Source organism: Vipera berus, assembly GCF_964194415.1.
Source record: "Vipera berus genome assembly, chromosome: 1".
Taxonomy (NCBI): Eukaryota; Metazoa; Chordata; class Lepidosauria; order Squamata; family Viperidae; genus Vipera; species Vipera berus.
The window spans coordinates 268,133,906-268,149,593 of record NC_138202.1 but is presented as its reverse complement, the minus strand read 5'-3'; the positions used below and the strand labels follow the sequence as shown (position 1 = coordinate 268,149,593).

Genomic DNA, 15,688 nt, shown 5'->3' with positions numbered 1-15,688 from the left:
GGAGCATCACATGCTTGAAACAATCTTATTTATCCACAATTTTGAAAGGGTGCCAATAATTTTGTCCAGCCCATTTTTGGAGTTTTGTTTGACATTATGTCCAGTTTGCTTTTTTTCCTCCCTTTTTTGTTGTGTTCCAATACACACAAAGGGAATAAACATGTGTATAGCAAAACATGTGTTCCTGCAATACTTTTCTGTGAGAAATACTTGATTTTCTGGAAAAATTTCTGGGGTGCCAACAATTTCAGCCATGACTGTATATGAATGGAGACAAAACTTAAATTTCTAGCAGGGAAGGTAACGATTCGCTGTTAGGTCAAGTTTCACAGGTTTTTGCAAACAGTGGATCTTCTCAAGATGCCAGAGATGCCAGAATATTTCTTACAGTAAGCATCTACTGTATTATTTCATACAGATAACTGTAAGATATTTTAACTACAGCATATTTATTTTATAAAGCAGTGCTTTTACACCAAACTGGGAAAGCCAATTGCAAAAGGTGAGCTCCCCAAGTGATTGATGAAGCATCATCTGAACAATGTTGATTATGCCTTGTTCTCTATGAATCATGGATACATTTTAATCTTCTTTACACAATATTCAATTTCATTGTGCAGGTAGAGAACAGAAAGCTACTTTGTGTACAAATTAAACACTTTAAGCTATCAGGCAGTTTTGTTGTTTATGTCATTTTTTAATGATGTTTTCCACATGACTAGCCTTTTGTTATCAGAGAGACATTTATCAGCCAAAGCAGTCCTTCCGAGCTGATCTCTAGCTACATTATTAGCTTAAAAACTGATACCGATATGATAATAGTCTACAAAGGTGTAACAACTCCAGGTTGTTATCAAGATTTCCTATTCTGAACAAGAAATGAAGCAAGTGAGAAAGCACCCACAGAAATACAGATGATTGAATGCAATATTAACAGTTCTGCAAAGTGCTTTGCTCTTTCCAAACATATTTAATGCTGAATATACCTTAATTGAAATGCCATTCAGGCAGGCCCATTATTTTTCTGTGCTGTAATCTTTTTCCCCTTCATATCCATGCTTACGGCTATAATTTGCACAACTGCAAGTTCTTAAATACTCAATCACTTTTTATTCATTTCCCTTTAAATTTTAACTTTAAATCTTTCCTTTAGATTTTACACACATTTGCTGACAATTTGATTAAGCACACGCTGCAGGAAACTGAAAGCATCTCACAAACTATCTAAAGCTGTCAATATCATTTTAGAATTTGCTATTTATTCACATGTATTTTATTTATACCAACTCACTTTCGTCTAGAGAAGCACAGACACGTCTTTGGAGAAGCACTGTGGTAACAGCTAATAAAATTTGGGCTTAGCCCAGGTAAACAAAAAAAAATGAGAAAGAAATTCAAGATTCTCTTGAGAAAAGGGGAAATGCTGTCAGGCTTTCAAGATTCAGTTATAGCCTCTCAATAAAGTCAAACTTTAGTATTACTTGTGGTGTCTGTTTACTGACCTGGTCTACCTTAAAGGGCTGATACCATCTTTTCACTTGAACATAAGTGTGTGTGTGTATTTATACAGAAAGTATGTGAAAACAAAAGGAACGCTTTTACAAACAGCATTTTTGGTTCAAACAACCTATTTGAACGTAAATAATCTGGCTTCAGACATTCACGCTGTAGTAGTTTCCTACTGAGTTATTGCTGCATTATATCCAGAGTTGCTTTTGAAGATATTTTACAATTTTCAGTTGCATACATAATGGCAGCAAGAATATAGAAAGGTACCAGCATTTTACACACACACCCGCCCACCAATTCAAAGTTCAGGTACAAAAATTCATTGAAATTTCTTAAGAAATATTCCTGAAATTTTCTTCTTTTCTATTTGGTATATGAGGCGTGCTTGACACATACTGATATCTCAACTGTCAAAAGAGATTTCTGCTGGTTAAGTTATAACTATTGTAATGTTTGTAATATTTTCAGTTTATATTACTTATTGATTAAAAATAGTATTTATATAAGCTTTTTGAAAAACTGTTTACATATTTGCTATGGTAATACTAATTGATGTGTTGTCATAATTTACATTAGTAATTTACATTACTAATTACTAACTTAGTAATTTACATTAGCACTGCCGTCTAATGTTTTTCATATTTTGTAATTCATTTTTTAAAAATTTCTGCTTATGTTCTTTCTGAATAAAATAAATGGGACCCAAAAGGTATAGCATTAGGTTACTTGAGGGACCCACTTATATTACCGGTTTTATCAGGGGCAGGAGAGACATGTTCTGGGCTCTCATCAGCTAAGAAATGTCATGTGAGGGGACCTAAGAGAAGAAACGTTTCTGCCATGGTACCTGCCCTTCAGAACATCCACCCCTGACGGCCTTTCATAAAATCCTGAAAACATGAGTTTACTAACAGACCTGAGGATCTGGGAATGTAGCAAAGTAGTTTTATAGTGTTACTGTTGGATGTAATTACCTCAGGTATGGATTTTATTCAGTTTACATTCCAATTCCAAAGAAAGGCAGTGCCAAAGAATGTTCAAACTATCGCACCATTGCACTCATTTCTCATGCTAGTAAAGTCATGCTTAAAATCCTACAAGCTAGACTTCAGCAGTATGTGGATCGAGAACTACCAGAAGTACAGGCAGGATTTCGAAGAGGCAGAGGAACTAGAGATCAAATTGCCAACATACGCTGGATCATGGAGAAAGCTAGGGAGTTCCAGAAAAACATCTACTTCTGCTTCATTGACTATGCTAAAGCCTTTGATTGTGTGGATCATAACAAACTGTGGCAAGTTCTTAAAGAGATGGGAGTACCAGACCATCTTATTTGTCTCTTGAGAAACCTATATGCGGGTCAAGAAGCAACAGTGAGAACTGGACACGGAACCACTGATTGGTTCAAAATTGGGAAAGGAGTCCGGCAAGGCTGTATACTGTCACCCTGCCTATTTAACTTATATGCAGAGCACATCATGAGAAAGGCAGGGCTAGATGAATCAAAAGTTGGAATTAAGATTGCCGGAAGAAATATCAACAACCTAAGATACGCAGATGATACCACTCTAATGGCAGAAAGTGAAGAAGAACTAAAGAGCCTCTTGTTGCGGGTGAAGAAGGAGAGTGCAAAACTTGGGTTGAAACTTAACATTAAGAAAACCAAGATCATGGCATCTGGCCCTCTCAATTCCTGGCAAATAGATGGGGAAGAAATGGAGGTAGTGACAGATTTTATTTTCCTGGGCTCCAAGATCACTGCAGATGGGGACTGTAGCCAAGAAATTAAAAGACGCTTGCTCCTGGGGAGGAAAGCCATGGCAAATCTAGACAGCACACTAAAAAGCAGAGACATCACCCTGTCAACAAAAGTGCGTATAGTCAAGGCTATGGTCTTCCCAGTTGCAATGTATGCCAGTGAAAGTTGGACCATAAGAAAGGCTGAGCGCCAAAGAATTGAGGCCTTTGAACTATGGTGCTGGAGAAGACTCCTGCGAGTCCCTTGGACTGCAAGGCGATCAAACCGGTCAGTCCTAGAGGAGATAAACCCTGACTGCTCTTTAGAAGGCCAGATCCTGAAGCTAAAACTCAAATACTTTGGCCACCTAATGAGAAGGAAGGACTCACTGGAGAAGAGCCTAATGCTGGGAAAGATCGAGGGCAATAGAAGAAGGGGACGACAGAGAATGAGGTGGCTGGATGGAGTCACTGAAGCTGTAGGCGTGAGCTTAAATGGACTCCAGAAGATGGTAGAGGACAGGAAGGCCTGGAGGAACATTGTCCATAGGGTCGCGATGGGTCGGACACGACTTCGCAGCTAACAACAACAATGGATTTTATTATTTTTTATGATGATTGTATATGCTCATATTTTTTTCTGATTTTTAAAAAAATTTTCTATTATTCTTTTGTGTGCTTTTTTAGAATATTCTTAAATATTAAATTGTTAATGTTTGTTTTAATTGTTCGTAAGTTGCCCAGAGTCACACATATGAGGTAGGTGGCTATCTAAATTCAATTGAATTCAATTGATAAATTCATAGGTAGCTACAACCTGGCCTTTGTGTTGAACAAAGTAGAATAAACTATTAGCAAAATAAAACATCTGCAGATATGATTGCATTATATCAGGGATCCCCAACCTATGGTCCGCGGCCTGGTACTGGGCTGCAGCCTGTTGGCACAGGGCACCAGGAATAGCTGGTGGTAGCACCGCCATGTGTGCACTAGTGGCCCCATTTGTGCATGCGTGGGGATGCTAGCACCGCCGCCAGCATTATGCGGGCGCCGGTAGCCCATCTGCACATGCGTGTGTGCACCAGCGCACATGATGGCGCATGTGGCCTGTTGGCGCATGCACATGCATGCTAGCGCCATTGTCATGCGCATACCTATTTGCATATGTGTGCAAGGGCCGCACATGCACACAGTTCCCTGCTGTTCCCTTTCCTTCCGAGCCGGAACTCTGCATTATATCTTAAAGCTAAGAATATGTAAGAGTGGGTTGGAATTTCAAGAATCATAGGGCTTTATACTTTTGAGGAAACTATGCTCTTCTGCCATGTGGTACAACCCTCCTAAAAGTGATACTTTTTTTTAGTTTTAATTTTAGATCTAACACAGACGTATTAGATACAATACGTTTACTAAAAACAAAGATTACTCTTGGCATTCCCAAGCCCTTAGGCCTGCCTTAAGTAGCTCCCTGGATCCTAGCCAGTCAACATTAGTGACCAGATACAGTTCCCATCAGATATCTCAGTTCTGGACTAGAAGGCTCATTTCTTTTTTAAAAAAATAGTGCAAAGACAAGAGAAAATATATTTTGCTTTTCCAATACCTACTAATCAGCACCATGGGAATAATCTCTTTTATATTCTCTTTTAGTCCAATTCATACCAGGTGAATAATTATTCACTGTTGAAACGGCTCATTACTGTACATCTACAACTCTTTTGGGGTATTTTCTTTCTAAGCAACATTATAACCAGGGTATACTATTATATGACAGCTAGTTCAGTGTAGTGGTTAAAGGCACCAATTTAGAAACCAGGAGATTGTATGTTCTGGCCCTGTCAGGCATGAGCAAGTTTCTCTCTCTTAGCCCTAGTACCATAAGCCACTTTGAAAAATATGTCAAGAAAACTGTAGGAAATTGTTCAGTCACCAGGACTCAACATTACAGATAGTTTTTGACTTATAACCATTTGTTTAGTGGCTGTTCGAAGTTACAACACTGAAAACAAGTGATTTATGACCGGATTTCACATTTACGACTGTTGCAGCATCCCTATTAGACATGTGATCAAAACTGAGCCACTTGGCAACTGGCATATATATTTATGACAGCTGAACTATCCCAGGGTCATGTGACTACCAACCTTTCCAGCCAGCTTCCGACAAACAAAGTCAATGCGGGAAGTCAGATTCGCTTAACAACCGCAGGATTCACTTAACAACTGTGGCAAAAAGGTTGTAAAACGAGGTGCAACTCATTTAACAACTGCCTCATTTAGCAATGGAAATGTTGGGCTCAATTGTGGTCATAAGTCGAGGGCTACCTGTAATTCAAAAGATACAACATATGCTGCTACATTTATTAAATAAAGTAAAACATTCTCAAAGTAAAATTGTTAAAGCTGAGTTGCTATATTAATTCAGTCGCTGTAGCTCTATACTGCAAGGTATAGCAAAACCTAAAAGCCTTTTGCACCTTAGCCAAGCTGAACACACTCTTGTTCCAAAAACCTATGGCAACTGCAGTAAGTACTGGCATGGAATACCAAGGTTACAAAACAGCAAAAGTCCTTAAAACTTGTGAGATTTGCCAACGTACTGAATTTTATTCCTCTGATAATGTTTTCTATTAATAAAAAAAAAATCCACCTGGTTAAATATTCTATTCTTTAAAGAAGCTATCAAAAGAGGGGGGAAATAGTACAGCATGACCCGGATCTCCGTTCCTTTCGTCGCGACCTTAAAACATGGCTTTTTCAACAGGCCGACCTGGACTGATGGGAGGTTTTCTTAATTTTGTTTTATTGTGTTTTTAATTGGACTATTTATGGGATAATTTGATTTAATACCTTTTAATGTTTGTATTCTGTGTTTTTATCGTTGTTAGCCACCCTGAGTCCTTTGGGAGATAGGGCGGCATACAAATCCCATAAATAGATAGATAGATAGATAGATAGATAGATAGATAGATAGATAGATAGATAGATAGATAGATAAATGTCTATTACACTAATCAAATTTTTGAATGAAAATGTTCAAACCCATACCAGTAAAAAAGCATTTAGTGTTTCTTTTACACCAGAGCAGAGCTTGACTGCAGATTTTTGTCTCCTTTGATAAATCACCCCTATTTACTTATTAATGTTAGTGTAGATATTCACTTTATTCCAATTTCTGTAACATCATTATTACCATACCACCTATAATAATAGACTCACTACACTACATATTTCATGCATGTGTGTGTAATATGTGTGTGTGTTATATATATACACAAACACATATACAGACACACATATATAATACACACAAACATGCACTCATTTCTATTTTATATATGTAAAATCTAACTGTCATACATAATATCTTGTACACACAACAGATTTCTCAGCCAACTTAAATGTTTTTTTAACAGCATAAATGGATGATAAGTGGAAAATTCACAGAACAATAGGATTATGTAGAAGTAGGGTTAGCTGGGAAGCTGAAAATTAAAACAGACAGGAAGACTATCAGGAGGTAACATTTTTCTAGGAGAATAGCTTTATTGTATAGAAATAAAAGAATGTAACTTGCTGAATTTGTTAAACAATACAAATGCGATAAACAAGGCAAAATCCTTATGACAGAAGCAGAAGCTAGCTATTCTAAAGCTCACCAACAAGAAAAAGTTTGAGGCTGTGAGTATTCTGACAAAGTTGTAATCTCTGAGATTTGTACCATACCACTGAGAAGGCCTTCTTCTGAAAGTAAAAATGATCTGTATATTATTAAGAACAAATATGAACAATTTCTTTAAAAGCACAGAGTTGCACCACGTGTAAGTGCCAGAGTTGTTCAAAATTCCTAATTTAGGTCTTGTCTTTTGGGACTACTATAGGAGACACAGTCAGTTAAAAAATGTGCTTTAATACTTCACATAACAATTGCAACAATGCAACAATTCTGTGTATGATATGCCCCCCCCCAGTTAGGAAGACCAATCAAAGAATAGTACCTAGTGAAGTAAAACAATATGTATATTGCCTGCACTTCAAAAAAAACAAACAAGCAAAAAGATCCAAAGCAATGAGATTCAGTTCCAAACAATCATGTTCAAAGTAGATGCATTACCAAAGTGTTAAATGGCATTACTTTTGAAAGAAACACTCAACTGACCTCTCTTTTTAAAATACAGAAATGATCATGCTGCTACTAATCAAAGAGACAGAGCTATTATACTACTTCCACTGGTAAAGAAGCTCTACAACCTGCTGAATTGTAAAAACAAAACACTCATATACACACACTGAAATCTTTCCAAAACACAATCCTGTTGATTATTTTAAAATTAAACATGCTGACAATGATTAATTCATTAGTTGGGAATAAATAAAGGCAGTTCAGAGACTCAGCACTTCAGCCTCAGGCTTTTGTAATTCCCCCCCTTTTTTGTATCCTATGCATGAGGAGAGCAAGGTCTTTCTCTTTTAGTTTAGAAATTAGTTTTAATCATAGGAAATTAAAGCAAGATAAAACAATTTTGCTTTGTTAACCAAGCCTAGCTAGAACAAGCCACTTACTCAAATTTGAATCCAGCCCTCACCATTTTTGCAATGGGATAAACATACCTTTCATAGCAGTTCAATTTATTTGTTGCATATATTCAAATTGCAATATTTCTACCATTTTCTGCTAAAATAGTTTAACCTAAGAAATAGTGACTGGCCCAAAACCACTGAAATGTTTTTTTCCTGTACAGGAAGTCCTTATTTAATGATCACAATTACGACCAGCAACTCGGTTGTTTACTTAAAGTGGGCATTAAGTGAAAATGTGAGTTCAGCTTTCCTACAAAGGTTGTAAATGCAAGGGCTGGTTGCAAGGTTACATTTTCTTCGCCATGATTAACTGTGAACAGTCACTAAAGAAGAACTAACTGTAGTAAAATATAGATTTGAAATGTTGTGTCCCCAATCCTTATCTAACACCCAGCCCCTATACCAGGGGTAGGCAACCTCGACTCTTTTATGACTCATGGACTCATGGACTTCAACTCCCAGAATTCTGGGAGTTGAAGTCCATGAGTCATAAAAGAGCCGAGGTTGCCTACCCCTGCCCTATACTCAAAAAGCACTACAACTTGTATACAAGAAGTAAGTAACCTGGACAACAACTTCCAATTCCCTGGTGATTAACCATAAGGTAAAGGTTCCCCCGCACATGCGTGCTAGTCGTTTCCGACTCTAGGGGCCGGTGCTCATCTCCGTTTCAAAGCCGAAGAGCCAGGATTTGTCCGAGGACGTCTCCGTAGTCATGTGGCCGGCATGACTGGACGCCAAAGGCGCACGGAATGCTGTTACCTTCCCACCGTAGTGGTCCCTATTTTTCTACTTGCATTTTTACATGCTTTCGAACTGCTAGGTTGGCAGAAGCTGGGACAAGTAACAGGCACTCACTCTGTTACGTGGCACTCGGGATTCGACCCGCCAAACTGCCGACCTTCTGGTCGACAGGCTCAGCATCCTAACCCACTGAGCCATGCTGTAATCCAAACACCTGAAAAGCATGAGGATGGCCATCCCTGGATCCAGTAGTATTACTACTACATTACCATAAACAATGTTTATATATAACTAAATAGTTAGGTAAATGGTTCGAACCACAGTATGACCAATTCATTTTTCCAAAGGCACTACTTCCAGGAGCTGCAACCCAACGCTCTACATACAAACTTACAGGTTCCAAATAACATTTGTGCCTTCAAATCCAAAGGCATAATCCTAACCTATGTTAATATATTCCCAAAAGGACTGTTAAGTATATGTTTTCCAGGAAATGAAATGACTTGAACAATGTCCATAAAGTCATGAAGGTATTGGATAAAAGCAGGGCTTTTTTTGTCATAGAACGCCCAGAACGGAGTTCCGGCACCTTTTTTGGATGGAACCTTGTAGGGTAGGCAAAGCAGGTTGTATGACATGTGTGAGTTCCAGTACCTTTTTATTTTACAAAAAAAAGCACTGGATAAAAGACATCCATTCAGAAATTTATAACTTCTTGTAGTGTCATATCAGCTAGGAATGGGAAAAAGCTGGCAAGGCAGTAAAAAACGAAATGAAATGACAGCATGAAAAACTGCTATTGGTTCACTTGATTAAAACAGTTGCTGATCCACATAGAGGGGCCAGATATGTGTAGTTAAGAGATAACAACTGAGCCTGCTCTTTAATTATAGCTACGCATTCTTCATTCCTTCCACTATTTATTTAAATTTATACCACCATCTGCTGGACGGAATTTTAGAACAATTGAATGTAATTGAAGTGCTCCTGCTACAAATAAATAGAAATTGCAGCTTTTACCTGAGGTAGAGGCAAAGCAGCCGGGGACGTGTGGAGACCATATGGTGCTATAAATGACACCTTCGTGGCCTTTGAATGTGCACAATGGCCGTCCCACTTCAGGATCCCACTAGACAAAATGTAAACAAATAAAGGATAATTGGTACACCTACTTTCAGGATATAGCTCCTACTTTGGAGAGCGACCTTATCTTTTAAAACAAGCAATTATTGTCATGAAACAAATGTATTGCTTTCCCACAGAGTTATTGCCCAGTGTAAAAATGCAAGTCTAAAATTTGCCATAATGTGTACCTATAAAACAGTTTTAATTTATGCCTTTCTGAAAATTAGCTGCTTCTTTGGCTAGATTTAGATGCTTGCATGTTCTTAATATCATCATATGTAAGACTAGTCCAACTATCACTTTCACAGACCGAGTTGCAAAAACTATAGTTTTAACACTTTTAATTGAAGATTTTAAATTTTTGGTTTGAGTTTGCTTTTCCTTTTAAAAACTGGGAAGCGTCTCTCTCTCTCTCTCTCTGAAATACAAATGAACAGACTTGGAAACACTCAGAAATGTAGACATGGGATGAGGGGGTGACCATCAGAATTTCAAATCTGGGTTGCAAGTAGCTTTTTCAGCATCAATTACAACTCTGAATGGTCACTAAGCAACTAGTCATAAGTCAAGGTCCATACTTTCAATTATCAACCGCACTGGATTAATAATTTAAAGAACAATCACATATGCAAGTCTTGATCAATTTGCAGTTTTGTTATGTACAGAAATACATCTCGTGACTCTTCCCACTTGATCAGTGAATTCATTAAATACTGTAATTACAAAACAACTAGATATCTCACTTTCATTCTCATTTTTTTAACCAATATTAATTTAAACAAAAGAAAACAAGTAGTTATCAGTTAAAGAAAAGAACAGAAAACACGCTGAGAATATTATTTTAGAATGTTAAACCAATATGCAATTTAAGTAACCTGAAGTACACACATACCAATTTTGCTGTTTGATCCCATGATCCAGATACTATTAACTGATCTCCTCTGGTCTGACTCCAGTCAACACTATAGACCTGTAAATATTAGACACACTTTAGCTTGCTAGCACATATTGGATAAGCCATAATTAGAGCATATTTCCTGTCCTGATACTGAAAGAATATACTGGCTATACTGTGTAAGAGAAATATACACTATATATCAAGGTTCAAGACTGAAAAATGAAAATCTACAACTCAAAATAAAAGGTTTCTTTTAATACATATGCACATCAATAATCAACAATTTATGAAGGTACCCAACAATTTGTTAGATTGTGACACATAAGAAATTTTATGCACGCATGTCCATTTATACTAAAATATACTTGTATATGGATACATAGATATGTTTGTGGTTGTGTGTCTGTGTATCCAATGTGTGTATGGCTAGTTGGTACATCCTTTTATTTATTGCAATGTAATAACTGTAATCTTTACCTTTTCTTCCTAAGACAGAAAATTAAGACTCACTCAATTGTGGTTTTCGATAATATTTCAAGAATTCTTTTTGCTCAGAAGAATGGATCTGTTTTATTGCTTGCTATTTCCTCAATTATAGTTTTTAAAAGCATTGGTCCAAACACTGCTCACTCTTATTTTCTGCCCAGTTATTCTTAGATTCGCACATTTCTTTTCTCTTTTTCTAGTACTGCATCCACTGTGCACAGAAGATAATCTCCAGGAGAAAACCACAGCCCGTTATAAAAACTAGGTTACCACTGCAAATATCCCAGTTCAGATACTCATCTACAATTGGTGTAGCAAGGAAAAATTGCACAAGCCCAAGGGCTATTTTTAAATTTGCTAAAAGATAAATGCAGCTTTCTGACGTGATCCAATTAGTTCTAGTATGGTGTATCAGTATTAACAGTTTTTTAAATATATTGTTCAAAGACTGATACTGAAACACTATGTACAAGACTATTTCCAAAGGATGGTCAGACTATTTTATCAATTAACTAGGCTGCCCAAAACAAAACAATATTCTTTTACCCTGGGAGTAGAATGTTTTTTTACCTTTATTTTATTTTCTTAGATACCGTCTTAAGACTAACCAATTAATGAACTATTACTACAGAACTTCTAATGTTGTAGAAGAGTCAGAATATTTAATTTTCAGCAACTGAACATATTTCTCAAAAGACTAATATAGCAAAAGCCTGATGGCACTCACTGCTTGTGAACCTCCTCTTGAGAAGAGCTAACCCTGATGGGTTGCAACAAAATACTCCTGCAGACTATATGACTCCTGCTTAACACGGTCACCGTAGAACAGGGATCGCTCCAAATACCAACAACTTAAAATAATGCTTAATATATTGTTTATTTTAAGTTTATCTGCATTAATTAACTGCTGCTTTTGATTAAAGGTAAAGGTTCCCCCGCACAGGCATGCTAGTCGTTTCCAACTCTAAGGGACGATGCTCATCTCCGTTTCAAAGCCGAAGAGCCAGCATTTGTCCGAGGACATCTCTGTGGTCATGTGGCCAGCATGACTAGATGCCAAAAGCGCACAGAACGCTGTTACCTTCCCACCGTAATGGTCCCTATTTTTCTACTTGCATTTTTACGTGCTTTAGAACTGCTAGGTTGGCAGAAGCAGGGATGAGTAAGAGGTGCTCACTCTGTTACGCGGCACTCGGGATTCGACCCGCCAAACTGCCGACCATCTGGTCGACAAGCTCAGCGTCCTAACCCACTGAGTCACCATGTCCCTCTGCTTTTGATTAGGTGAGCCAAAAAGCCCAGAGAAGTTTCTTCCCTGCCTTTTTCCTTGCAAAATAAAGTGTTTTGCCCATGTACAGGCATGCCACAACAACTGGAAACAGTTTATGAAGCAGCCAGTCATGTCTGGAAAAATACATTAATTCTTCAAATAATTTCTTTTGTAACTGTATCTGGCACTAAAGCTAGAAGGATGACTTTGAGCCAGTCTTACAAGAAACCTGAAAGGACTTCCCCAGGCAATTGTCAAGAATCACACTGACTCAAAAGTGTATGTGTGTGTGTCTTTAATACTAGAATGGGAAACTTTTAGTCAACCCAGGCAAAAAAACCAACCCTTTACTCAAAAACTCATCATCCTGCCCAAAAGCTTCTTCTCCCAACCACTGCTACCTTCCTTACCCTTTTAGGATGATTTCTTCAACACATATTTTCTCCTAAAGAAGAATGTACAACTGTACATGCCATACGAAGAGCTGTACTTGGCACATGCTTATTCATTCCTTGCACACCTTCCTATTACTACACACTTTCCCTGATGGAGGCGAACGCAGTGGCCTCATCTGACAATAACTCCTTAGAAGAAGGTAAGTTAGGCTACCCCAAAACTGCTCTCTGAATCAGTTGAGGCAATCACTAGCACAGGACAAAGGTTAAACTCAATCTCTGCTAACCCTCTCTCCATGTCTTTGATCATCACAGCCGATCTGTTTCCTGCTTCTATTGCTTTTGTTTCATGTCACTGACTTTCTTCAAAGGCAATGGATGACAATTCCTAACACATTTTAAAGGCCTTGAGGCTATAATGAGGATTCAAATGATATCCAAATAAAAGGAAGAAAAAAACTACTTTATCAATTGAGGATGTTAAGCCTGTTTCACTCATTAGTGGACAATTGGCGCTGGTAGAAACAAATAGCTGCCAGGTGGAGAAAATCCCACAGACAGGCCTTTGAATTTTTTACATAATTAAATGTGGAACCTGTAAAATAAGAAAACAGAAGGGCAAGAAATGTGAGAAATGCTTGAGGCTAATTCAACTGGATTTTGAAATGTCCTACTTCTATCACAGTCTGGCGAAAGATATTCCAGTGTACGGTAGAAACAACTATTCCAGGGGTCTTCAAACTCAGCCCTTTTATGACTCATGGACTTCAATTCCCACGCTGGCTGAGCAATTCTGGGAGATGAAGTCCATGAGTCATAAAAGGGCCAAGTTTGAAGACCCCTGTACTATTCCAATCTTACCAATAGTCGCCTACCCTTAAAATTATGAAAATTATGAAGTTAGAACAATTGATCTCAAAACATTTGTTAGAATAATTGATCTCAAAACATTTTGCAAACCCCTTAGAGAAGGTATACTTGGATTGCTCCAAATTTTGGCTATTTTAAGATTCTAACTTTGCCACAAAGACAATGAATACATTTTTACGTTAGCTTCTCTTATTAATCTTGGGGCAATCAGCATAGTTCTACAAAGTGATAAACCTATGTATTCTGCAGAGCAGAGAAAGTTATGTGTAGGAAAGCCAATAAAGAACTTGTTTTATATGGCAGAAGTTCATACAATATAAAAATACCACAATCTTTCTGGAAAAAGAAAAAAATAGCGTAATTTTAGGTAACATAACCTTTGTAGTGTTTCTATAGTTACTGTAACACTTTAAAAAAAATCTTTCCATTTTTCCCCAATAGAACTAACAGAATCATTATGTTACATAATACTCAAAAATAATCTTCATTGATCTCAGTGATGCAAAACTGCTATTCAAACAGGGATACAAGATTTGTGAGAATAATATATTGCTGGATAGAACATTGCAATTTCCAATGGAAATTCTGCTTGTTAGTTATTATATATTTTCAAATGTTATTTTCTCCAAAGTATATTTCTTTTTAAAAAAATATTTTAATAACATTTTTATAAAGAAAAGATAAAGAGAAGAAACTTACAAAAGCAATAGCAGGATAAATCAGAGGGATTATCCAATCACAATTCATACAAGTGAAAGAAAATTCTGGTATTTTTAAACTTCAATTACTGTTTTTATTAAGAACAAACAGTTCCTTTTTGAAGAGTTTATCTCAGTGATGGCAAAACTTTTGGAGACCGAGTGCCCAAAACCTGCCCCCGCCCCACCCCCCTGCCTGCCCCCGCCTCAACCTGCCTGCCCGCAGGGCCACCCACTGCCTCCACAGCCCGCCGCAGATCACCCAGGCAGCCCAGCAGCACCATGGCGGCCAAGCCCTCTGCCCACGCCCTGCAGCAGCATCTGCGTGTGACAGGGCGCGAGGGCGGAGTCTTGTCTCCACTGCCTGGCTGCCATGTCCTTGGCTACGTTGCTCCGCGCAGGCCGCACCCAGGTGTGATTCTCCTCCGGGGGGGCTGCTGGTGAGGAGGGGGCCACGGGGGGAGGCGGGGCTGGGTGACGGCACACATGCCCACAGAGAGGGCTTTGAGTGCCGCCTCCAGCATGTGTGCCATAGATTCACCACCACTGGTCTATCTTGTTCTAGACAAAAATTGACTATATTTAATTATACCTCTTGAGTGTGTTCTTTATAGACCTGCAAAGGACCTGCAGGTTTTTCTGTATCCCAGATTTGTAAAGATCCATCTCCACTAGAGGTGACCAGCACATGTTCATTCTTTTCACTCCATGTCACATCAAATAGACCATCATTCCAGTCAAAACTAAACCAAAAGCGAATATATTAATTTATGACAAGAATATAGCATAATATAACTGGGTACTATTTAAAGATACAAAATTTTTATATAATAGCTAAGTTCACCCAACACACAATCTCAAACCAAAAATTTACACCTCACAAAAAATATGATTATGTGGGCCTGGGGAGAACCTGGAATGAAATTTTTAGCAAGTCATAACATTTCACTGAACTACATTCACTCAGTTTAACTTATCTTAGAGAGAAATTGTGAAAAGACAGGAACCGTCACAGATTCCACTATGAGCTTGTTTAAACAAAGAATGTATAGGGGGAGGGGGTTGATGTCACGCTTTTAACATTCGCCATTTTAAAAATTAGTTTACTAGAAACAAATAGATCTAACTTTTCATGAAGTTCATTTCCACAGTTTGTCTTTTTCAAGCTTATTGTCAGTGGGGCCATAGATAGTATACAGAGTAAAGGTGATAATGAATCACCTTGGAAAATTACACATTTGATTCCAACTTCTAATTCTTCTCCATTAGCGATCAACTTTGATCACCAAAACGTCACTGAATTATTCGTATATTGTTAAATGTTGTACTGACTCCAAAAAATTTGAGATATTTCTCAATCCAGCTATGTGAAATGG

At 37.8% G+C, this 15,688-nt stretch overlaps 1 protein-coding gene across 1 annotated transcript in view; it reads right to left on the bottom strand.

The window, feature by feature from the left end:
• The window catches only part of PEX7 (peroxisomal biogenesis factor 7), a 61,955-nt gene that overhangs the window by 38,813 nt on the left and 7,454 nt on the right, over positions 1-15,688 (bottom strand). Inside the window, exons 3-5 of the mRNA XM_081313827.1 lie at positions 14,905-15,055; positions 10,588-10,665; positions 9,591-9,699 (exon numbers count right to left, since the gene is read on the bottom strand). Coding sequence (XP_081169953.1) covers positions 9,591-9,699; positions 10,588-10,665; positions 14,905-15,055 — 338 coding nt within the window. The remainder of the gene's footprint in view (positions 1-9,590; positions 9,700-10,587; positions 10,666-14,904; positions 15,056-15,688) is intronic.